This window comes from Labrus mixtus, chromosome 16, assembly GCF_963584025.1.
Source record: "Labrus mixtus chromosome 16, fLabMix1.1, whole genome shotgun sequence".
Classification (NCBI taxonomy): Eukaryota; Metazoa; Chordata; class Actinopteri; order Labriformes; family Labridae; genus Labrus; species Labrus mixtus.
Genome location: NC_083627.1, coordinates 20,952,356 through 20,976,662, shown reverse-complemented (window position 1 = coordinate 20,976,662; position 24,307 = coordinate 20,952,356). Strand labels below are relative to the sequence as shown.

The 24,307-nt window shown below is 44.8% G+C and overlaps 1 protein-coding gene across 3 annotated transcripts; it reads right to left on the bottom strand.

The window, feature by feature from the left end:
• Window positions 1-1,168: 1,168 nt before the first annotated feature.
• Window positions 1,169-23,952, bottom strand: LOC132991192 (adhesion G protein-coupled receptor B1-like). Of its 3 annotated transcripts, none has more exons than XM_061059847.1 (32): window positions 23,515-23,952; window positions 19,660-20,538; window positions 18,638-18,787; window positions 18,448-18,546; window positions 18,163-18,327; window positions 17,718-17,882; window positions 16,426-16,590; window positions 16,174-16,338; window positions 15,977-16,078; window positions 15,759-15,865; window positions 15,458-15,652; window positions 15,254-15,322; window positions 14,016-14,124; window positions 13,396-13,539; window positions 13,240-13,309; window positions 12,949-13,051; window positions 12,469-12,512; window positions 10,294-10,420; window positions 6,824-6,927; window positions 6,598-6,700; window positions 6,321-6,471; window positions 6,134-6,203; window positions 5,956-6,022; window positions 5,758-5,843; window positions 5,403-5,574; window positions 5,189-5,284; window positions 5,048-5,087; window positions 4,259-4,881; window positions 4,108-4,143; window positions 3,757-3,861; window positions 3,490-3,540; window positions 1,169-3,251 (listed from the first exon to the last, which is right to left on the bottom strand). In XM_061059847.1, the coding sequence occupies exons 2-32, from the start codon at window positions 20,360-20,362 to the stop codon at window positions 3,054-3,056; spliced, it is 4,584 nt and encodes a 1,527-aa protein (XP_060915830.1). In that variant the 5' UTR covers window positions 20,363-20,538; window positions 23,515-23,952; the 3' UTR covers window positions 1,169-3,053. The 3 variants fall into 3 exon arrangements, with proteins under 3 accessions (XP_060915830.1, XP_060915831.1, XP_060915832.1); XM_061059848.1 differs by having other exon boundaries at window positions 18,163-18,324; XM_061059849.1 differs by lacking the exon at window positions 3,490-3,540.
• Window positions 23,953-24,307: the final 355 nt, after the last annotated feature.

Below are 24,307 nucleotides of genomic sequence, written 5' to 3'. Positions count from 1 at the left end.
TTTTAATGCGAAGTAGAATAAAGTATACCAATTTGTATGCATTTACACACAAGGCAAGTCTTGCACATTGTCCCATATTCTACATGTTTATTTTGAACATTTGTCCGTTTTTATAGATCTCGATCTGTTGTTCAGTCAAATCTGTCATCTTGCTCACTCATTGCAACCAACTGCGGTGTTATGACATGAAGAGAAACACAAATAATGAGGGCCACAGTGATTCATGTAGTATATTTTTGGAGTCACATTTCAAATGCTGCCAAATTAGCTCCAACATTAGTGCTTTGAATTGTCAAGAGCAGACTAAGATGATGTCTGGTGGGAAGATAAATGAGCACAAAATGATCCACGAAGCAAAAATTAGAAAGATGGAAAAAAGAAGACTATGAATTTCATGTGAGGTGGAGACAAACATGAAATGCAATGAATAAAAAAAGGCATCTACAGTAAAGCGCCGTTTGCACACAAGCCAGCCTGCTCCTCCAGCTGACCCCACAAAAAGCAGCGCTCACAAATGGAGGATGTAAATCTCCTTTCGCTTATAGCTTGCAGCAGAATTACAGCAGGCTGGTCCAATTAAAACAGAAAAGAAGTGATTATATGGAGAACAGAGAGAGTGTGAGAGCCAACAATGCAGCCTGAGCAGGCAGAACTAAATTTAAACTGTTGAAACATTTGTCCTATTTTTTAAAGAGGCCATAATCATATTTTGGCCCCTGTCAAATTTGTTTGTTTTCTCATTTCTCAACTTCATAGATCTTTTTCTCGACAATGATTCGCCTCCCTGCAAAGCATGAAAATAGAACAGAGGAGATTTGTACTTTTATCATTTTTAGAGATGGCTTTTTTTGTTTTATTTAGACCTGCAAATTCACGTCTATATTTAGAGAGGGAAATGTTCGCCGGAGGCTTTAATGTGGCATGGGCTCTAAATCCATTTCTCCATGTTCTGCTTCACTTTCGACTCATTGCAGTATGTTGGTGAGTCATTATACTTTTAAACTTTTTATTTTTAGGAGGCGATTTAGTTTGCTTTGGCTTCAGATATCGTTGTCAGACAACATGCAAGTCTGACTCTGCAGCGGAGGTCGTTTTGAGCCGGATGATTGGAAAGAATAAGATATTTAAAGTTGTGTCACTTCATTACAATGCATGTAGGAGGACCACATTCTTAATGTAATATAGATGTGTTTTATTAGAAATTAGTCACATTCATTTTGTGCTGTGAAAACTGTACATTTACAGGAGGTAAAACAGAACAATAAAAACAAAGCTGTGACAAGAGAATACAAATGGGTCTCTGACACGAGTAACTCCAGGGCTGAATCAGGCTAGACGCAGGATTCTGAAAGGAAGTGGGGATTGGCTGGTAGTACATACTACTGAGTCACTGACAAGGTTATCAAAAACACACCGTTACAGGAGACATGAGGTTCGAATACGCCTCGCTACACAGCGAAGAGTAATCACAAATATCCTGAAGCACACTTTAGATACCATTCATTCGATATAATGTGCGCTCTATAGAAGTACATTAATCTACCTGTCACTTAGAGCTCCAAATATGAAGTCCTGTGCTAACAAATCTCTAGTGAATAAATTCCTTGAATTACTAATACAGATTTGTTGAACAATATTCCCTTAAAGCATCTTTCTGCTTTGTAAATATGAGGAAGATGGTACAAAAGTTTGAAAACATTTGTAAGAAAAATACTGCCAAAATCAAATCAGTCTTGCTTGAGCATCAAGCGCCCATCATATTGCACTATTTCACACTGATGGCTGAAAACACAAATGTGTTGAATTCTCGAGGAGCTGGCGCTGCATTGGAAGTCACAGCGGCGCCAGGCAGCCTCCAATCGGTCCAAGAGTCCTGCAAGGCTGAGCAAAAACATAAGGAGCGATGATTAAAAGGTTTCGCTGAACCCTCCAATCCTCATGTACGACATGGAAGAGCCTGCATCTTGTGCCAGCTGAGAGGAGTCACACATTTCTTCACATTTTCCAACCCAGCGTTTTACCCAGAGTGCACTGCTCTTCCTGTGTGAGAGTCTCGTGTTTTTCCTGGTGCTGGTGTTTTGGTATCAAGGAGTAACCAGGACATTTTACATAGCGATCCCCTCCATCACCACTCTGCGTGTTTGTCCCGATGCAGTCCATCGCAACACATTATAGATGCATTGAGTCATTTTTGGAGCCTAATGTAGAATTTTACTGTAAAATAATCAATATATCTTGTGCCTGACAGTCATGTGGGGAACAGAAAGTAAAAATAAATCCAAAATGACAATAATAGCATTATTTACTGGAATAATAATAACCAGGTTTGATAACAGCAGTGAGAACTATCAGCGTGATAAAGCCTGCACTCACAGAAAGGAGATGTGTTCTCTCATCAAAGAGTCTCTTTTAAGGCTTTTTGAAGCAGTTCCAAGTGTGAAGCAGAAAGCAGAAAAAATAAAATAACCCACGGCACAAAAGCAAAAATTGCAGAGTGTTGGACTCCAAGCGTGAAACTGGCCCCTTTCTGCTCCTTTGCCTTGTCTTAGTTTGGAAGTGAGCTTGGCTTGAAGAGGAGCAGCCAAAGGTTCTGATTGGTCCTCCCGAGAAGCAGGGAGGACGCACCATCATTATTGAATTTTTCTCCAAAGTTGAGTTGAAGGAAAAAAATAAGCACAGACATGTCGACCACATCTTCTGAACCCAAACTGAGGGGGTTCAGGAAACTCCCAATGGAGCATTAATGGAACCATTTACCAGTCCTGGTCCATGGAAACCACTAATCGCTCCACTAACCCTTGACCTTCACAGCACTCAGTCACGAGATGCTTTAAGTCCACACAGAGAAGCTACATTAATCATCCCTTTCACATCATCTCCTACTCCATCTCTCTTCTTGTTCTGGCTGAGGGTTTGAAGACATTGATTCTGGGACCAACTTCTTCACTCTCTTGGTTTTTTCTTCTACTCTATCCATTCTGGATCCCATTCCTAAACCAAAAAAGGTGACCAAGGTGAAATCAGGCGGCTTCTCGAGCCCCCCTCCTCCCCCCTCAGACCTCCGTCTGCAGGTCAATGATGTCCTGCCCCACCAGAGGGATGGTGGTGCTGGTCTTCTCCCACTCCACAGAGTGAAGCTCCAGAGGTGAGGCAGCAAGGGGCTCCAGGTCTTTCCGCACCCATGCAGGGGGCGACTGCGGGATCCCCCGGACTCCCTCCCACGGCCTCTCCATCGGTGCCTGCTGCTTGTCCTGGTGGGATAAAAAAAGAGGAGCCACTTTAGCGCTGGTGCCACCCATTGGCCCTGAGCAATTCTGATTTAATCAAAATGAAATGGCTTTCATTACATCAGAGGTGATTTTCTAATAATGAAAGTACTTTTGTCATTTGGGGACATTAGTCCTCCTTGAGGCAAGTGTAATATCTGAGGGTGTGTCTCGTCTATAGGCAGTAAAATTTGAGACTGTGAGGTTGTATATAAACACTCACACTGTGGTTCGTTTTGTCACTTCCTCCTGATGACACACTCCATCTCACAGACTGTAAGAAGGAAGGAAGAAAATACAGCCTTATTTAAATGACCTCCAGGTAAACACAACCAAAGTTCAATACACAGGTCACTGGTTGTTTTGAAGGGTCATTCTTACATCCAAAAAGCTGCCTCTTTTATCTTTCACTTTATCTTTTAGCTCTTAATTTCTTTAAAAAATGGCATCTTCTGAAATGGATGACGGGCATCAAATCACAATAAGCTACCTTGCTGTCAGACGCCGGAGACTCTCTGTCTTTCTCAGCGTGATGAAGCTTTCTGTTCAGGTCCTGGAACATGTTCTGGTGGCGTTTCTTTGTGTGCATTATTTTCTGTGGAGACGACAAAGACGCACAAAAAAGGTTTAGACTCAAAATCAAATGTTAGAATAGAATAGAAAGTCTTTAGTGTCATTATACAATGTACAACACACCTTAAAGTGCACACACATCCATAGCTAAAAACAACAAAAACTCTCATACAGGTAAGATGGGCAGTGTAAGTGTTGTGACAAGACATCAAATATATATAAAGTTTCATATAAAACCTTAAAAAAAGAGAAGTCAAGCAACATTTACCTCAAAGTCCAACTCAGCGTAACGAGATTTCTGTCTCTGCGAGAAAAAAGAAAGAAAAGGGAAGTTGGTTTAGTTTTAGATACATTTAATAAACATGGTAGAAGAATGCATGAAACACATTCTGAGGTCCCGTTTCCTGTCCCTCCCTTACCTCCAGGGAGCTCATGGACAGAGTGGAGATGGTCTCACTCTTTGACATCATGGAGTTCATGGACTCGAAAGTGTTCTCCAGGCTGCTGTGCGTGATGTGAGACTCGCTGGACATGTTGTGGATGTTCTGGATGGGCGAGTCTCTCTCAGAGTACGACACGCTGACCTGATCGGCGGGGATGGACTTCATCCCGAAGGCAGCCTGGGGCTCTGCGAAGGGCCCGCTGAGGTGCATCAACCGCGCCTGAGGCAGCTGCTCCATGGTGATGTTGTACTTTGTAGGGTCATCCTTAGGTTTGGTCCTCAGGGTGGAAGTGGTGTTGGGCATGAGGACATAGCCGCTGCCGTCAGAGAGGCCACACTCAGCCTGAGCCCGAGCGAGATCTGCGTCCAGCTGCTGGAAGAGCTCGCCCTCGCAGACGTACACGGGTTTCCCGCAGGACGGGTCGACTCCTATCGCCAGGCGGCTCTTCTCTCTCTTCAGGGTCAGGGTGTGGCTGGAGTACTCGGGGACGGCCTGCATGTGGCTCTTATTGGGGTTGGATGGGAGGGTGTGGAAGTTGGAGCCCATCGGGAGAGGCATCTGAAGAGGAGGCATCTTCTCTTCAGAGGAGCTCTTCATTCCTTTGGAGAGAAAACGATGACAAGACGGTTAAAAAAAACAAGAAAGAAGCCCACCACCATCTAAAACAACTGGTTCAATAAAAATGTTCCATTAGAGGTTTTAGTGAAGGAAGAAATGGAAATTAAAATGGAAAAATGGTTAGGAGCCAGAGTAAAAGGGTCTCACCTTGTCTGTTTGAATCTCCATCCTTCTCGTTATCAGACGGCTGAGAAAAGAATAGAAAACAGTTCTATGTAAATATTCATTCAGGGATATAATGTAGGAGGCACTCAAGACATTAAAAAGGCATTATGCCAAGAAATGTACCATATGCTGGGAGTGGCCATTGTGATGAGAGCTGCCGGAGTCTCCGTTGCCGTCATCTTTGCGGTCCACTACTCTGCACTTTACGGCTTCTTGAACCTAATGGAAGATGGGAAAAAAAATAAAATCAGCTCATGTAACCTTATTAAGTAAAACAAAAAACTCCCCTTTATTCATATTCCTGTTACTTTACCCCCGAATGAATCCTTTTCCTTACCTCTCTGCGCAGGATGCAGTGAACCATGACGATGATGAAGCCCTCCAAGGAGTCGAAGACTGCGAAGAGGATCTGGAAGAGGGCGGAGCGGCGGTCGGTGATGGCAAGGACAGCGGACATCCAGGTGAGGGCCAGGAGGGGCAGAACCACACAGGAGCTCCACAGTGACGCCCTGCAGAGGAAAGACAAACAAGAAATCAGACCACAGTAGTCACACCCTTCTGTTTCTCTCTTCACTCCTGTTGTTTGAGTTTGAGTCTTGATATCAAAGCAGATCATCGATACGCCTGTCATAGCGCTGGTGAGGGCGATAAGCACAACACATGGGCGTACAGAGAAGATCAATAAGACCTACCCGGCTCTCTCCTTCAGTTTCACGTCAGTGATGCCGTCCTTGGATACCAGCTTGTTGAAGACCAGAATACCAATGACCATATTCACCTGTTTGCAAGAAATTAAAAAAAAATGGATGAGACAATCTAACAGCGGGTAATGCATCTAAAAACAGACAAAGTATTGTGATGGATCGGGATGTGAAAGGCAGGATATGTACCAGAACAACAGCTGCAGCAGGGCCGACAAAGGAGTAGAGGAGTCCGCCCTCAAGAGACAGCCAGCAGCTAGAAAGGAGAAAAAGAATATTAATGCGTGAGCTAAGAAAGGAGCTTTTCTGGATGATTGCAGGGGAAGGGGGGGAGGCTCAAAATATGGCAGCCACAGGGGAGACTTACTAGTTGACAGTGCCGTATCCTTTAGCTTTTGTGAAACCGACAGCCACAGCCACCACAAGTGCAGGAAGGCCTGAAAAACACACAAAGAAGAAGGAACATTTAGGATGCAAAAAAAAAAGAAAGGGAGAAAGGGAAGCGACAAAGGTGGGAATAAAAGGAGAGATGACAATAAGACAGGCTCTCGTACCCCATCCTAAGCACAAGAAGCGCTTGCGGATAATGCGGTTGCGGAGACGACCAGTGACAGCCATGTACGACTGCCAAGCTTCGGTCAGCACCCAGCAGAAAGAGGAGAGGAAAAAGAAGTGCAGGAGAGCAGCAACCAGAGAGCACACCACCTGTGATAGAGCAGAAGGAAGAGGAGAAAAGGAGAAGTTGAGTCTGAGATGCATCTACTCCAAAAATCACCAAAAAGCAGTGAGTTTAAGAGAGGCTGCAATCATGGCGGAAAAAGAGTGTCTTACCTTGTTGCGAGCCTGAGTTTGTCCGACGAGGATGAGAGCATTGGAGCAGATAATGGAGAGGCAGAAGTTGATGAGGATGACGGAGCGCTCGGAGCGGATGTACCTGGAAATGTAGGAGAAGAGGAAATAAAGATTTAGAGATGTGGAAAACAAAGTCGAGAAAATAGAGGCCGTAACATGAAATGTAAAGCTAACATGGGCAGACTCTGCTGGTAGAGTTACTTACTTCCAGACGGAGACATAGATGATGATGAGAAGCAGCAGGGTTAGCGAGGAGACCCCACAGCCAACGATGAGAGTCACGGACGGGAGCAGTGCCTTGTCCATGATCTACAGAGAGGAGACAAGACCGAACATGCCTTTTAGAGCTGATTACAGAGACACACACACACAGACATATTCCTGCAGAAGACCAGCAAGTACACACACATGCACGCACAAGATGAAGCCTCCAGTCGTGTGTGTGTGTGTGTGTGCTATCTGGAGCAGCAGACAGCTCCCTGCAGGCGAATGGTTGAATGGCACAATCAGGCCACGGCTGAGGCAAGGTGACCCCAAGGTGAACGTGTCAGAAAGATGGAGCGGCAAACCAAACAAACGGTCAGGGTCAGTGCGTTTCTCCATCCAGCGTTAGAGTCAGCAAATGAGGCGAGGAGGATACTGCACATATATCTCGCTCAATGAAGCGAGGGTGGGGTGGGTGGGGGGGTGTACAATTCCCAGTGGAGTGCTCAGGCTGTGGTCTGTCATCAGTTTGAGCTTTAAATCACCGGCAGACCTGTACTCTGTGCCCCTTTAGCAGCATTTTGATGTTTTTTGAACCAACCTGCCGCTCCTTGCCCGTCCCTGCAGCGATGAACAGGTGGACCATTATCACCTGTGCATTAATCTGCCGCCACCTGCCCATCTGATCTGTGACAGCAGCTTAGCGCCCAAACTGCCAGCGGCACGACCGTCCCTTGTTTCAAACCCGCCCTGGCGTCAGACCTCAGGTGGAGGAAACAGAGAAAGATTGTCTCTCCTGCTGCTTGTTCACCTGCGGGGGGCCAACGGGTCACTGCTGCACACACAAATCTTCACCTCCTTCAGGCGCCACAAAGCTGCCTTCGCTGCCCGGGCTAATGAACCGCCAAGCAGCTCATCGTGTGGTTTGTCCATCTTAAAAAACCTTCATGTTTAATAAGGTCTCGGAGTTATTCTTGCACCTCCGATCAAGTTGTCATCACCACTAAGTGTGCGAGCTGGAGGAGAAGAGTTTGGGCTACGCGTTGACAAATGGTGTGATAACATTTTGGATTACGTGTTGAAGGTGAAAAAGGCGAGTGAAAGCTAAGTTGCTCCTGAGGGTGAGTCAAAAAATGTCCTGAAATATAGTAAATCTAAAAGGTATTAAATTAAAGGTAGAGGGTAAGAAATGCTCCACTTCGGCCTCCGTTTTGATTCATGATGGTCGTAAATTCTTATATTTCAATCACATGTGAAGCGTGCGTTTGCCATTGTGGAACGGGTCTCAGAATAGCCTTGAAGGATTGTGCGTCTCCATCTCAGTACGTTCTCCACACAAGCTTTTCTCAAATCAAAGCACAGCTGGTGGAGTCCGGGCGTACGGCAGCCAAACACTAATTCAGTGTGGCAAATTTGTTTCAAAATCTCTCCAGCTACATCAGAAGCGTCCCAAAAACAGATGGCAGATAACAGAGTGGTGAGCTGTCTTTTTAGCTTTAGCATATACTGAATCTGGAGAGAGCAAAAAAATAACAAGCGATACAGTATGTTCTGTTCCCTCTCTTCCCCAGTTTCTAGATCTGGGTTGATGCTTGCACCCAGGGCCTCTGAGTGAGATCGAATAAACCACTTTGACCTAAATATGACACTTGTCTCCTGCCTGTCCTTCATACAATCACCTGTTCTCTTTCAAATGCATCAGATGAAGAAACACATGCAGATAACCTTAAAATAATCCCCCATCTTTTTTATCAGCCCGGCCGTCAAGGGCAAATGCTGCTCTAACTATGATGGTGTTCTTCTACTGGACCTTCATGTTCCAACACACAGGATGCTACAGTGCTCCTGAAATCAGAGCACATCGAATGAGTGCTGCAGTATCTTGTGTTTTTTTTTTTTTTCCCACATCTGCTCACTCCTCTCTCTCTCTCTCTCTCTCTCTCTCTCTCTCTCTCTCTCTCTCTCCCTCTCGTATGGTGAGCAGGAAGACGGTATTGAAAATGTCCACGGTACACATCAAAGAATAGGATGCAGAGCCGGGCGGGGGGGAGGAGGAGGAGGAGGGGGGGGGACAAGAGCGGGGGCATCTATGCATGACCAGACGTCTGTCTCTCATTGGTCTGCCTCTCTTTCTCTGGCATTTTCAGACTCTGTGCTGTGTCCGAAGAGGAAGGAGAAGGAAGAGGAAGGAGGAGGTAGTGGGGGATGGACATAATCGAGAATTCAGAGATATTGGCAGACAGAATGATTGCCGCAGCAGCCTATATATTTTTTTTTTGAGTGTGCGGGAGGTTGAAAGGACGTGCAGCATATTACTTAGTTTATTAAAGAGCTATTAAGACTGGCCACTGAAAATCAAATGTGGGATGTAAACAACAGGTTGACAGGAGAGGAAGCAAAACCTAAGACCACTGCAGTTTAAATGTATGAGTTGTTTTGCAATCACACAAAAAACTAACTAAGATAAATGCACAAATAAAATAACAAATCTTTATATTTATAGCCATCTGTTGGTTGCACTTTAACGGGCAGCAGCAATCTGATGAACAACAGAGATGGACAGGCCATTTCCTCTGTCCTGAGGGGGGCCGCACAGAGAACAGAGGAAGGAGGAGGGGGATGTGTGTGTCCGTGTGTGTGTGTGTGTGTGTGTGTGTGTGTGTGTGTGTGTGTGTGTGTGTATGTGTTTTTCCCTCTCAGATATCAAAAATCACACAGGCCGGGTTCGCGCTGCAGAAGCCGTTGCCATGGCAACTCGAGAGCGAGCAGCTTTGGAGGCAACAGTCTACAGGGAGGAAAAACACACATTGTCTTTGCGCATGAAATACACTCGATGCGTTATGACAGATTTTTGGTTATCAAAGCATCCAGTGTTTTTTTTAACAAGTTTCTGCACCCGCTCTGCTTACGCCTACTTTTATTTGCATTATTAAATACATCGTGCACGATCGAAAGATTGCTGCAAAACTAGGTTACACAACGATCAGAAAGTCAATGAGAGTGATAGAATGAATCATTTGTGATTAATGTTCAATATTTGCACACAAAAAAAACATTTCTATTTTGCCAATTACGCAGCGGATTGACAGTAAACGCATCCAATTAACACGCTCGTGCACAATCGAAACGCCAATAGGCAAATTTTCGATTTTAAAATCTGAATGCAATTTCTGCATATCTACACAATGCTCGGTTATTTCTCTCCAATAAAAACAGCCTGCAATTCTCCGATTACCTGCACGGAGACAAAGAGGTGCAGGCAGGCAGCAGACCGCTCGAAAACAACAAGTAGCCTATCGATACCTCCACACTGCACCACACACACACACACACACACACACACACACACACACACACACACACACAATAACACACACACACAAACACACACACACACTGCACGGAACACAAACCCCAAGAATTGATGATTAAAATAAAACAAGAAACATTGCAATAAGACAGGAAACTTACCGAGTCGAAGTTGACGCGCGATAAAATGGCGAAGGTGGAGAGGCTGTCACACACGCATTTGGTCCTGAATGAATGAACGGGCACAGCTCTGCAGCTCCGCGCAGACCAAGAGCCGAGCAGAGACGAACTGAAGGAGGAAGGAGGAGAGGAGGATGCAGCGACGGGTTAGGAGAGGAGAGATCTGACAAATGTCTCATCTGAATGCCTCCTAATGAGATTTCTCTTAAACTCATGATGAAAATGAAACATTAACATATTTCTGCTTCTGAGTCAATCAGGGCTGCATTTTAACACAGCAAAACCCAGAGAAACTTTACATGCATTTTTTTTGCATTTTATATAACATTCAAACACTAGCTCTATGACCCAGCAGCATGAGTCAAATAAATATTATACCTTCTATGTATCCTGAGGTGCTCAGATTAACTTCAGAAAAGCCTTAATGATGCTTTACATGTGTGTGTGATTAATAGCCATCTGTGCCATGATTAACAATTATATGCCTCCCTCAATCTCATTTTATCATAATCTGAGTCATTTCTAGTAAAGGGCCAATCTTTCTGTAATAAAACACACGATCACTGGCAACCTTTGCCCACAGCATTAGGGACAAAAGGACAAAGTGTTCCCTCTTTTGGAACAGGGGGGGAATATGAGGACAATATGAATCCAGAGAACTGATCTAAAGTGAGGAAACCTATTCCTCTAATTGATTTCCACTTGTATCTGTCCTCTCTAAAAACAAAAATGACATTTTAACCAAACTGGATGGTGTCATAGCCTTAACGATTTTATACCACGCCATGCTTGATCAAACAAACAATGAATCAATCACAGTACAAACAAGAAGTAAAATCAATAATGAGTGCTTTACAAGGGCTATGTTTCAAATGATATGACAAATCAACTTGAACAAATCTGATCTCAATCCTTTGCAGATTTGTTGAATGTAAGATGTTTGTGTGTAAGCAGAGCCACATCAGCAGCGGATGCCAGGGAGCACGGAGGCGCTTCAGGCAAGGAGCAGCACCCTGAGGCGCTGACTGATCGGTGTATTCAGAGGGTTCATCGTAGCCAGCAGGTCTGGACTGGTGCAGAGTGACATGGAGGGGACGGCCGTGGGGTAAAACCACCTGGGATGGCATCAATCAGCAGGCTTGGCTGCAGAGTTTAATATGTGCTCTGATTGAGTTGTCATATCATGTAGATCTAATGTTGGGGCATTTAAGGCCCCTTGTTAGTTTATGTCACAAAAGCTGCAAATTTGAGCTTATGCATATAGGAAAGTTAATTGTCAGATTAGATGCTCATGCACTTCCTTTGATCAGACACTGCAGACATGCATTGACCCCACACTCTGTCACTGCGCTGTCTCTCTCTCCTGCAGTTAATCACATTAGCTGTCAGAAATAAATCTAATTTGACCAGAGGCACATCTTCCTCTGAAAGTAAAGGAGTTGATTTCACTCTCTCCTGCGATGTATTCCTCTTTCTGCTTATGCAACGACTCGAGTTGTTTGTGGCTAATGCGAAAAATGTGCGTGTTAGTGTTGAGGTGCATTTTCATTTTCTTATCTGCCCTCCACAAGTGTACAAATCTATCTAAATGCAAATGGTCCACCTGTGTATTCTTCAGGAGGGGGCAGAGGGGGCCTGAGGCTGATTGATCCAGCCAGAGCCCCTTCCATAAGTCACTCAGAGGCATCTTTAAAAAGTCCCACGTACCGCAGCCATTAACCTCGGCGCTGACATATGAGCATGACTTAAGAGGCGAGGGAGCTGGAGATGTCATTGTCTCCAGATTGACACTCTGAGGTGTGAGCTGTAGGGAGGCTGCAGTGAATTTACTCACTGATGTATGTAATGAGGTTTGTGAAGTGTCACTCAGCTGATGATCACTGAGATTGTCGTTTCTTAACTCTGAGTACAGTTAAGTGTGTCAGACAGCAGAGAGGCCTGCTGCTTCTGTCTGGGAGACATTATCAGTTTGTTTTTGGGGAGTGTATATATCTGGTTTGGGGTGGGGGCTGAATGTTCATATGCAGTGACAGATGCATAACTGAAATTACAACAAGGCTACAAGTGAGGAAATAAACAACAACAAGGCCACCCGGGACGGAAGAACTAGATGTGAGTGATAGCTTGACAAGAGGAACAACTGTGGTCAACACTTACGTTTCACTCTCGTCCCATGAGAGGCATGTCTCATTCATGGTTCCCTGCAAAAAAAAAAGAAAGAAAGAGAGAGAGAGAGAGAGTCAGCATGAGGAATCTCTGCACAGAAAATTGGCAACATGTAGGGCTGGGATGTAAAACGTGTGAGATGCAACAGCTTGCTGACCTGTCACATGCCCACACTTTCTCACTCCCTCGTAATACATGCGCAAAAAAAAACAAAACTAAAAACAGCTCATTCGCAGCTGCAAGAGACTTAATTACTGCGCGTGATTCCTCATCAGCGTCGACTGACCGCTTGGTTCAGGAGCTGTGATCTTAGCAGCTCACACACGTTTTTTTTTAGTAAAAGTCACAGTGTCGCTGCAAATGTCAACAAAATGTCAGGCTCTGTGCACCGGCGCTGAGCAAACACCCGGAGGGGGGAAACTGATGTGTTGTGTAAGGCTCCATTAGATAGGGGATGCATTAGGGACTTACATTGTGGAGGTGGGGGAACTCAATCTCAACGGGGGACGACAGGAGGGTTGGGTTTGGCGAGACGATGACTGACACGACCTTGGAGTTGAGGAGGGTCGTGTTGCTATGGAGACAGAAAATTACACATTATAGTTAAGTGATAGTAGTCAAGGCTTCATGTGACATACTGGTATGGTTTTATAATGAAAACATGCTGGCAAGTAAGAATATGAATCAAGGAGTTTGTCAACAAAGGGCGCCATCTTGTGGCAAGAAATCACATTGCATGAAAAGCTGAAAATAGGTTCTTACCTCTGAAAGGACAGGAAAGAGGCGAGGTTTCTGTAGAGGACAATGCCAGTCACAAAAGCATCGTTTCCATCTGCAAAGAACAGGAGAGCTGCTTAGACTCAAATCCCCAAGATACATTGTACATCGGACGATCTATTAAAACAGATTTAATCTTACCAGTCTGTTCAACGGACAGAGCATCTCGAGACACAGAGATCTTCTCCTCAGAGGTCCGAACCCAGTCCAGCATGCCCCTCCAGCCCTTCACAGGGAAGGTGAAGTTGGAGCTTGTGGTTGTAGGGCGCTTGTGGATGCTCAGGACTAAGATGGAGAGACAGAGAGAGGAGTTTTTATTATTTAATCAGTCATATAATACACTGCATGTTTCTACTTTCTTCTGAGTTGGTTGAATAATCAAAAATGCAGAGAACATTTTGGTTTCACTCGTCATGTGAGTGTGCGGAGTGATCATTCTGTGCTAATTTATGTTTGGATTTCACCATTCACAGAAGTCACAAAAAGACTGATTCACTGTCGACATTACATTTATTCCCTGTTTGACTGATAAGTTAGTATGAAAGCCCTATATGTGTTGTGCCAGATATATTTGCTTGAGGATGGCAAATGTCACAGGACTTGACACTCTCTGTCAAAGTGATATATTCTACTGTGCTGCTTATATGGACTCAAATCCACAACAAGATAAAGATTGATGCACTCCGGCTGGAGAGAGGACAAATCATCCCTGACTGCTCGGCGTGAGCAGGGAGCAGCTGGCAGAGGGAATTAGGACTCACCTAAATTCTCGGTGACTTCATAAATGTCCTGGAAGCCGCTCATTTGCACACCGATCATGTTCACAAAGTCCTCGACGAGGCGGAGGAACGACTTAATGTTGTCACCCATCTGGATGACAATAAGAAAAGGAGGGGAAAAAAAAGAAGGGTCAGAAAGAAGCTAAAAAGAGTAGGGGTCACATTCATGTACTTTCATTAAATGCACTTTACATTTGAATACAATTAAGCTCATTTATAGATCTCTTGCTCCTATGCCAGTGCAGATTGTACTTCTTCTTTCAGAGCTCTCAGCATGTGCGTGAAAAACACTTCTTGCTGCTATGCAACCACAGAACTTCCTTAAGGCCATAAATGGGCAGGCTGTTGATTCATACTCAGGTTTTTTGTCCTCCATCTCTCGCTGGGCGGAGAGGGAGGGCTGCATGACTTGCGTGTCTCTGACGCAGAACTGCAGCGATGTGGGCGCAATGTGTGTGTATGCTATGTGCTGTCTGTGTCCCCTTACAACTGCTGTCGGTATGTAGGACGACATGGACAATCACAGATTGCTAAGTGGGCGGTAGTGATTCTCCCTGATTCAATCGCACTCTCTTTCTCTCTGTCACCTTGAAGTGTTCACTTTTTTCTTGTCGCAGTGGCCTTGGTCATTCACAATCCACTTTTCAATTTGTGAACAAATATGTTGTTTACTCTGTGCAGTGGAAGCCTCAGTGTTTGTCCGACCTTTCTATCCCTCGGGGAAACTACTTCTTCACTCATTTTTGCAGGATGAATGGTTTTAGTTTGTCATAAACATAGGGGGAGGAGAATGCATCAACAGGTGGTCAGATGAATCACTGTTCTGTTTGTTCTATTAATCCATGCATGAGTCTATACAAATATTCGGAAAATTTATGATAATTCCCTCTCAAGACATCTTTTTAATGCTTTTATTCCTGTTTTGAGGGTCTCACACATTATTGGCTCTTTGCAGAAAAAACTTATTAAATTCTTATGTGATGTTTGGGTGGGTAAAAAAAGCATTTTGGAGTGCTAATCAGTGCAAGCACACCAGTCATTCATACCCTCACTTTCACATTTATTAAACTAACTTCTCACACTTTACGCCCTGAATTTGTCCTGCACACTTCATCCCATCACAAAAACATTAGCACAAAAGACCCTTTTTTTCCCTCCTCGGCCCACTTGCACTTATATACACACACACACACACACACACACACCCTCTTATCACATACCAGCTGTGCCTCTTCCCATTTGTCATGATGTTCCTCCTTCAGAAGGTTGCTTATGGTCTGGACGTAGTTCTGCACATCATGAAATGGAGGCAAAGGTGTTAGAAGTCACAAAACACAGTTTGATTAGAAACTATTTTTTACCAGTGAGATATTATTTTTTGAATATGTACATTTGGGCCTCTCATCGATAAGAATTCATCTTACCTCGATATCTGCACTGCTCAGCCTCAGCCTGGTTCCGTGGTACAGTTCGGTGGTGTTCTTCATGGTTTCCATGACAGCCAAGAGGTCACCACTGTACCTGGCCCCTTCATCGGAGGAGAATCTCAGGCGTGAAATCACCTCAGCGATCCCATCCACACTCTGCCCTGATTGTGCTTTGGAGATGTAGTCCCTTGACTACAGAAGAAGAGTCGAGAAGTTAATCTGTGAATCTTTGACATTCGCTTGTTTGACTCTACTTCTGGTAAATTAGACTGATGAGGACAAAACAGATGGTGCTCACCAGTGTCTGAATGTTCTCATAGTTGTTGGAGACACACTTGATGTGAGTTGGGGTCTCCCAGGAGGCAAGGCCTACAGCGTCCAGGGTGCATCGGCGCAGAATCGATCCTGTTTTTAAGATAAATTTCCTTCGTTTAGCTGACTGGGAGCTGATAAAAAGTCAAAGACATGCAAGGTAAAAACAGACAGAGTGTTTTAACATTTTTGCCGTTGTTGTACCTGACGCATCAGCAGGGCAGGCGATGGCGGCCACATCTCCTGCAGGGGTTCTCTTCCAAACAACATCTCCTGTGTTCTGTTCAGGGCAGATCTCATGGGGCTCTATAAAGTTACAAGGACAGAAAAAAAGGATGAGTAAGCTTTCTTCCTAACTGATATTTTTTTAACCATCTTCAGTTTCTCTTGAGGTAACTTACCAGGACATCTCTTCTCATTGCAGCGCTTCTGCTCTCCCTTTTCACCGGGACAAGCTTCTCCACCAAAGAAAGGGCCCTCACACACTCTCTGTCTCTGCTGTATGCCTCCACCACAAGTCTTGCTGCAGCTTCCCCAGGATGTCCATGCATGCCAACGTCCATCAACTGAAGAAAGAGAATATTCAGTCTAACTCATTTCTCTTTTGTTGGGATAAAGAATCTAAAATGTGCAATTAAGCGTTTTTTTTCTACCTGGGCATTCTTGCAGGAAGCAGTTGTTGGTCTCTTTCCAGCTACCATGGCACTCAGAGCCCCCATAGGAGGGCCCGTTGCACTCCCTGGTCCTCTGCATGGTGCCGTTGGAACAGGAAGCAGAGCAAACACTCCAGGCAGACCACTCATTCCAGGATCCGTCCACTAGAGGGCGGCACAGATACACGAGACAGTTACAGCGCGTGCAAACACTCTCGATGCCACCCTCACTGATGATACACATATTTCACATGACCTTCTTCAGCTGAGTTCTGAAGTCTGCCTCTACTTGAAAACATTCACTATCTTAACACACGTTTATGTCTTAATGGACATTGTGAGCAGTGTTGAATGCATTTGAGAAGTTTTTTCACATAAAAGTTTCAGTTATCTGGATCTTTTGTGCTTCATATGAGGCTTTTTAAAAAAATAAAGTGCATATAGGCATCGTGAGGGAATAATGGCTGACTTCATGGAAACAATTTTCATCCTCAAAAATTTTGGGAATAAAAGCCTTAGAAAACATTCATTTGTGCAATAGAAAAGCTGCCTTGTAAAGATTTGAATAAAAAAATGGACTAATTAAAATACTTTTTAAGATTAAGTTAGAATAGTCAGAATGAAAAACTCTAAAAGGGCTATTAAGGCTGACTCAATTTTCCAAGCCCTTATGTTTCAAATGAAATGTGTAATCATCTCTCAGTAATGGCTGCCTAACAGCACAGCCTTTCTTCTGTCAGACATTAAGAGCAATTTAGCAGCAGAGCATCAAGACACTTGCTGATGGCAATATGGCATTGCAAAAAGCCATACATACATAGCACTTAATGAATTCTTTGAAATGATACTTTCCACCAAACTCAATGTGGAAATGGTGTGAAAAATGTAATGTGCAAGTTGCAGCTGATATTTCAGAAAGTGAGTTTCAGCACACGAGTAGGTGGCAGAAAAGGAGTGATATATAGAGAGTGACCATGCGCACAGTGTGTGAGTCACCGGTAGTTGTTGTACAGCCCCTGACTAATGCCCACAGAGGCTTTTTATTCCCTGGATGCGTCACATTAATGTCATCCTGTCACTGCAGCTGCTGTTTAGGGCTGGTGGGGATGCCGATAAGAGGTTTAATTACCTCTCATATATAAATCACTTCCCTGAAGGGTCAAGTGGTTCAGCCTGAGTCAGCTGTGAAGTATTTTAAAGTGTAGAAGCAAAAGAATATAGATATATTTGTAAGGCTTTGTGCATCTTTTTCTCTTGCCACACTGCGTGTGTATTTGTAACTCTTGTCTCACCTGGGCAAACAGCGATGTTGCAGAACTTGGTTTGTCTTGTAGGGCCACGGCAAGGCTCTCCTCCATTCTGGGGCAGCTTGCACGTGCGGGTACGGTCACGATAACCCCGACCACAGGTAGAGGAGCACAGGCTCCAGGGGGTCCACTCATCCCAAGCACCATCAACTACACATTGGAAACACAGAGGGATGATTTAATGAAAAAGGATTTGTTTAAAATGTGCAGCTTTATTTTTGCCTGCAGCAATTGGATCATTCCTCTGCACAATCCCTAACACATTGCCACTAAATGCAAAAGCTGTTCTTACCCAGTCAAATCTGAGTGTGTGAAAGTTCAGTAATACCTCTCATACTGTCTGCTTCTCCTTGCCCTTTGCTGCTGCTGCATTCATTAAAGCAACTTGGGCTGTTTGTTTTAAAAAACAACAATAGAGAGGTACACTCACCAGAGCAGACGGCTGTGTTGTTGCAGGGCCGGTTCTCACGCAGGGGTCCGGTGCACTGGGTGGTAAAGGGAGAAGTAGCACAGACGCGGGTACGGCTCTGCCAGCCCTCTCCACAGGTGACAGAACAAGAACTCCAGGTGGACCACTCGTCTGTTTTGGCATCTACTGTGGAAATAATAATGATTTAGAGTGGCAGCACACAAGGCTCCAAACACTTGAAAGGGTTAAGGTAGTACTTTAAATAATAAGCTGATTTTACTGCAGTGTGTCATCTTCCTGTCTCACCTGTTTGGGTTGCAACAACTCCATGGGTGGCATCATCTGCACTGTCTCTCCTCAAACCAACAATAGCTCGCAGACCCTGGCTCCTGTTCCGCTCTTTGCCTAAAAGAATTGACAGATTGCATGATTATAGCATGGAATCTGAGCCGCCTTGCAGCGCCACACTAAAGGACGAGATGAAAGGTGGGCTTACCGATGCAAAGTTGAGGGTTGCAGGCCCGCCCTTCTTCAACCGTTCCCTCACACACACTGTCCTCAGGCAGGCAGCCTCTGCTGCGCACCTGCACTCCACCACCGCATTCCTGGCTGCACACAGACCAGCGACCCCATCCAGCCCAGCCTTCTGTAGGAACAAGAAGAGGAGAAATGTTGGAATATTGGACAAAAAGAAAATTGTGCAACAAGGAAAAACTTAGGAAGGTTGAGCTTATTTGTGCATAAAGAAGTGCACAAAAGCATGACTCAACCAACCTTGCCCTTCTTTGTAGAGTTCATATATGAGAACAGGAAGTGAGTAATATATATTAAATGTGCAGCGACTGAGCAAGGACGAGTTCTGTGAGCAAAGACCGTTGGATGTTCTCTCTTAAATGGTGATTGTTTGTTTTTAACCACTCAGTTTGCACCTCAGAGGAGCTCTTTGTGAATGATGGTGAAGCTTGCAGGAGAGTTGCTATGACAACCACAAGTACTGCACTTCGATTTCTGACACCAGCTGACTGTGAGGTCTCTGTGCCCCTTTCAGTCTGCACCCCCCCCGCCCAAACCAGCCATGCCATGCCCTCTTTCTTAATCCCCCTCCCTATAACACAGACTCCTAGCCAACCATTAGACCCAACATGCCTGCCTGACACAGAACGTGGAGCTGCCGAGGTGTGCGCTCAAGGCAGTCTTGCCAATAAAGCCTGGAGGTGCTCTGACAAATGTCTCTAACACCTTTGATTTACTACTCATTACTTTGCAGCAGAAGAGTGCACATTCTCTACTGGCTCTGCAGACGTGGATCATTAGCCTCAGCAGCTCCTGGGCTGCAGACTGCCTGCAGAGCTGCAGGGGCCTGAAGAACATTACAAAACAACACAACCGAGCAGCAGGTAACACACCGTTTTTGTTTGTTTCTACTGAGGCGAGATGTTTGTATAATCCCCTTTTTTCTTATGCTTTCTTTTACATTTTAAAAAGTTTACCCTTGAACTAATAAAGTTGCACACTTACTGATAATCTCAGCATCACGTCCGTTGTCTTTTGGAACAGGAAGGCATTTCTCGACATAGACCCCGCCTCTGTAGCAGCTTCCTGGCTTCCTCTTTGGGGCTTCCCAGCACTGGCAGGGTGTGTTCATGATGCCACAGGGATAATCATGGGTGCTGCTGGACAGACACTTCTCCAGCCACTGGCACAGCATCTGGCAGGCGGGCATGCTCGGGTTCCTCTTCCCCACAACCAGGAATTCGGCCTTGAACTCGTTGACATCATGATGCTCCTCCACGACCTCCAGGCCATTCCTCGGGGCCACTCTGCGCATCTGCAGGAACTGCTTGCTGGACTCCAAGTAGGTGACTGTGGTCGACGCATCACACATCCTCACGACCTCTTCGAAGCTCTCCATACCCAGGTAGGTGCGGGAGGTCTCGATGAAGGAGTCAAACTGAAAGGTTCTGATCTGGCGAGGCACACAGGACTCAGTGGGCTTGGTGATCTTCATGTAGACGGTGTAGCGGCGAGGGTCGGGATTCTGCAGAGTCCAGGAGCATGGTGTCGAGTGCAGGGTGGTTGAAGAGGAGAAAACGCCAAAGAAGCGACTCTGTTCCAGGGTGGCACAGGTGGCGGAGGCGGGGCCTGAGGGAGTGCAGGAGGTCAAACCGAAGAAGAGCAGCACGAGGGCCACACAGGGGCCGATGAGAGCTGACCACGCCATTGGGTCGGCTTAGGATGGTGTTCTTCTTTATTCTCTGGTCGGCGGTTTAATGCAGTTGTTTGGATGAGCTCTTTGTTGCAAGTTACTACACTTGTTCTTGATCTTTTGACTTCAATTGATCCCTCTGACTTTAGTGCCTCAGACAATCTGTCATGTCTGAATCACAGGGGAGCGAGCTGCAGAAAAAAAAGAGAATAGAGAGAGGCAAAACTGTAAACATGCTAAAACATCTACAAAAAAACAAAAAAAAGATCAGACATCAATATGCAGGATAAAAGCTTTCTCCACATGAGATGCATTTTTCTCACTGTATTCATGTGATGCATTTTAATTGGACCCCTTGTTGACCCGACATTCATGCATCAGGGATTTGCCTGTGATCAGTATCATAGTGTTTCAGGGCAGATTCAATGATCCAAAATGCCCAGTTCTCTGGGACATAATTGCTCCTGCTCTGCAATTACAGTCCCTCACAGCAGGCTGGTATCTCAGAGCTCTTGCTCTTTCCTCCCACACACCGCACTGAACAGCAATTCATGTGCGTCACTCTGACGTCCATAGAAGCATTGCCACTGGCAACCACAGACGCTTATTAAGTCTGTTATTTGTGCAATGCACTCCTCCTATTGAGTGCCAAACAAGAGGAATGGTTCTTGCATATCCAGGGCTAAGTGTGATGACATACACCTCTGTGGCATCAAAAATTGCTCTTTTCCAACCAAATGTAAATGTACCAATGACACTTTTTGCATGCTGATGCAAATGCATGCATGTACACCTAAACTACTCAAATGTTGCATTTGAATGATATTTTGCAGAAGTGTTGCATGCATTCAAATTCATCAAAACTAAGTTAAGATTTAACAAAGGTCCTCATCATGCAAACTAAATGCAATAATACTTTGTGGAGACTGACCATTGCAGACTGCCCTGAGAAAGAGTGCAGATAAATATCAAGGTACAAAACTGAACCTGTCTGTCTGAAAGTTGCAGGAGGACACTGTTGCTCAGCAACATCTTTCACATGCATGCAGGGTTATTTGACTTTTCTCATTTTCTCTTGTTTAATGCAAATACTAGCCAAGGGCATGTAAGCTGTTAATTAGAACACATAGGTAGGATAAGGGATGTAATGTCTATGTGGAGGGAGTATTTCATCTTAGTAATAAATGCCTGTATCTTAAACTGATAAAGAAAAGTTAATCACACAGAAATGGGCAGTAGATGTGATGCCTGTAGAGACACTCACTGTGAGAAGCACCTGCACTTTTCAGGCGGAGTACTCATAATTACCTTCCTCACATCTCCTTTCACATATCGCCGCCTCCCTCTAACACCCCCCCTTCCCTATCTGTGAGCAACACAGCAAAGACCTCTTCTTTGTGTAGGTGGGTGTCTCTCTTCTGCCTCTCAACCGGAAGCTCCATGAATGGGCATTTGATGAGGCACACAGCGAAAAGAAAGAGGTCCAGCTGTCGTAGGTAGCAGAACTCTGGTATCCTTCCTAACCCCCTCCCTCCCAAAACCTTTCGGTCCCCTTTTCCTTGCCTGTCCATATGCTGTCGTCAACAACATTTGTGCAAAGCAGGCAGCCTGAAGAGTGGGACATTAGTTGTTATGGAGACACTCTTTATTTTTTTGCAGATCAGTGTGAAAAATACAAAATTACCATCAGTGAGATGCTCTCTGTTTATGCTGGAGTGCACAGACTTGAAGTATCTAATCTCATCACAGATACAAAAAGCTTAGCATAACTCTGCGTGTGACAAAGGGACGAAAGACTAGTATGTAAAGCAATATGAAATGTGCAAGTATTGAATGTGACGTAATATTGTCAGTAGCTGCAGACAAAGTCATTTGCATGACTTGCATGACAACCAAAAAGATTTTAAAAATATACATGCATCTGACTTCTTTCATTTAATGCATATACCTTGAAGGCTGGTAGAGTAGTCTTTTAATTTTTAAGCCAGACTTACTTTAACAATTACGTTTTTTCCCCCTGAATGACAATAAATATGTGATGTTTTACCAAATGAACCATGCAGGTAAGGCTTGCGATCATCATTGCTTGTGTTCAGCTTTGGAGACAGAGTAAGTCATGTTTCTTCCATAAATTGCTCACGCCTCTTCTTTTGCTGTGTTGGGTGCAGAAACTTGTCCATGTGTGCAAGAACTGGAAACTTTTCAGCTTTGCTGCAAAATCGAAGTGAAAGCAAAACAATGGGCAGCAAAACTAAAACAATCACTGCAGACTGCTGACAGCAACTCCCTGCAGGTTGGGACTGGGGCAAGTCTTAAGACTGAGTTTGTTTAAGATTCAGACAAGGATTCAGTACAAAGCTTCCACAAGTCATGCAGTTATATTGATGGTTGATTGTTGGAATATTTAATGCTAGGGTCTTCCCATTCTTGAACAGAAGTAAAAAGAGTAAATGAAACCCAGTCTGTGCAACTTTGTCAGGGCAGACAGTGTTCCATTTAAACATGTACAAGCATCTCTCACATCGATGCAATGGTGAAGACATAGGTGCAAAGGAATTCACATATGGCAGCATATGCATGAAGTGCAATTTTCACCATGCATGTCATAATATTGTCTCTTTTCCCGCAGTAACAAGATGCCATGTCAGCAATGCATGCACCAAGAAAGTTCCAGCGAGCAACCTGTTGTCGCGATCTAACTTTCTGCTGATGACGCTGCAACAAGAAGTACGACAGTACAGCACTGTATTTCATTTCTCTGTCCGCCAGTAGCCTGCCTGTTTTAATCCAGTTATTTCCTATTTTGCTGATGGATTGTGGGACATGGGTGGGGGTCATATTGTTGCTGTTTGTTTTCTTTTTATGTAAAGCACGTTGTGCTACATCGCCGTATGAAAAGTGTTATCAAAATAAAGATTGATTGGTTGCAGACTATGCAGACTTTCTGGAGTTAATCCGGAAGAAAAAATACATGATCATGGAACCGATCAGTTGCTGAAATAAATGCAGGAAACAAAACAGTAGATCCACGTTGCTCAAACATTTCAGCTAAGCAGAAGTCGGCTGAAAGTTTCAGCACCACGGACAGCGACACAGAGACACGGGCTGCGGAAACTCATTCACACACATTTAAATGACTTGAAAATACAATACAAGTCTTCTCTTACCTGTTAACTTCTCTTTAAAGTGTCGTCAGTGGCTATCTATCCGCTCTGTACTCGGGTAGCAGCTGCTGACTGACGTCGACTCGAAGCTCTTGCTCAAAACTTTCGCCGTTAAAAGATGCGTCAGGTCCAAAACCCGACCTAAACCCAGACGGGTCGATCCCAAGTTTCAGTGCAGTCCACTCTCACAAGCAAAGAAAATTATAAAGTGACTCTTACCAAACTCCAAAGAGTTTACTACCAACTTAGTTTAGCTGCTATATCCAGAGAAACTGGCGTATAGCGGAGTGACAAATCGGATAAAAGTGGGAGCTCCAGCAGACAGTCCGTAGAAACAGAAACGCTGTTCTCGCTTGTCTCTTCTTTCAAAGCTCCAAGATCAAATGTTGGTACTTCTACTCCCGGCTTCGGAGTCTTCTTGCTTGTGGTCCTTGCACTGCAAGTGGGTCCAGTCTCAGTGTAGCTCGTGGCCTGCTCTGTGAGGTATATATCCAACCCCGCCCCCCCCCCCCCCCCCCCTGCGCCGAGTCGGAGTCAGTGCGTGGATGGCGTACCGAAGTGAATGAGACAGCAAACCAAGACGAAGGGGAGGGGGGGAGTGTGCGGGGGAGACGTGTTTGTGTGTGCGCGCAGAGGAAGGAGGAGGGAGAGTCTAAAGGAGAGGGGAGGGGTCTGTTCAGGGAGACAGAGACAAACGATTATTAACACCAAACTACGCAGATATGAACGCAGAGCCAAAGGTACCGGAAAGAGGATCAGCGGAATGAAAGACAGAGATGAATAACTGAATATTAAG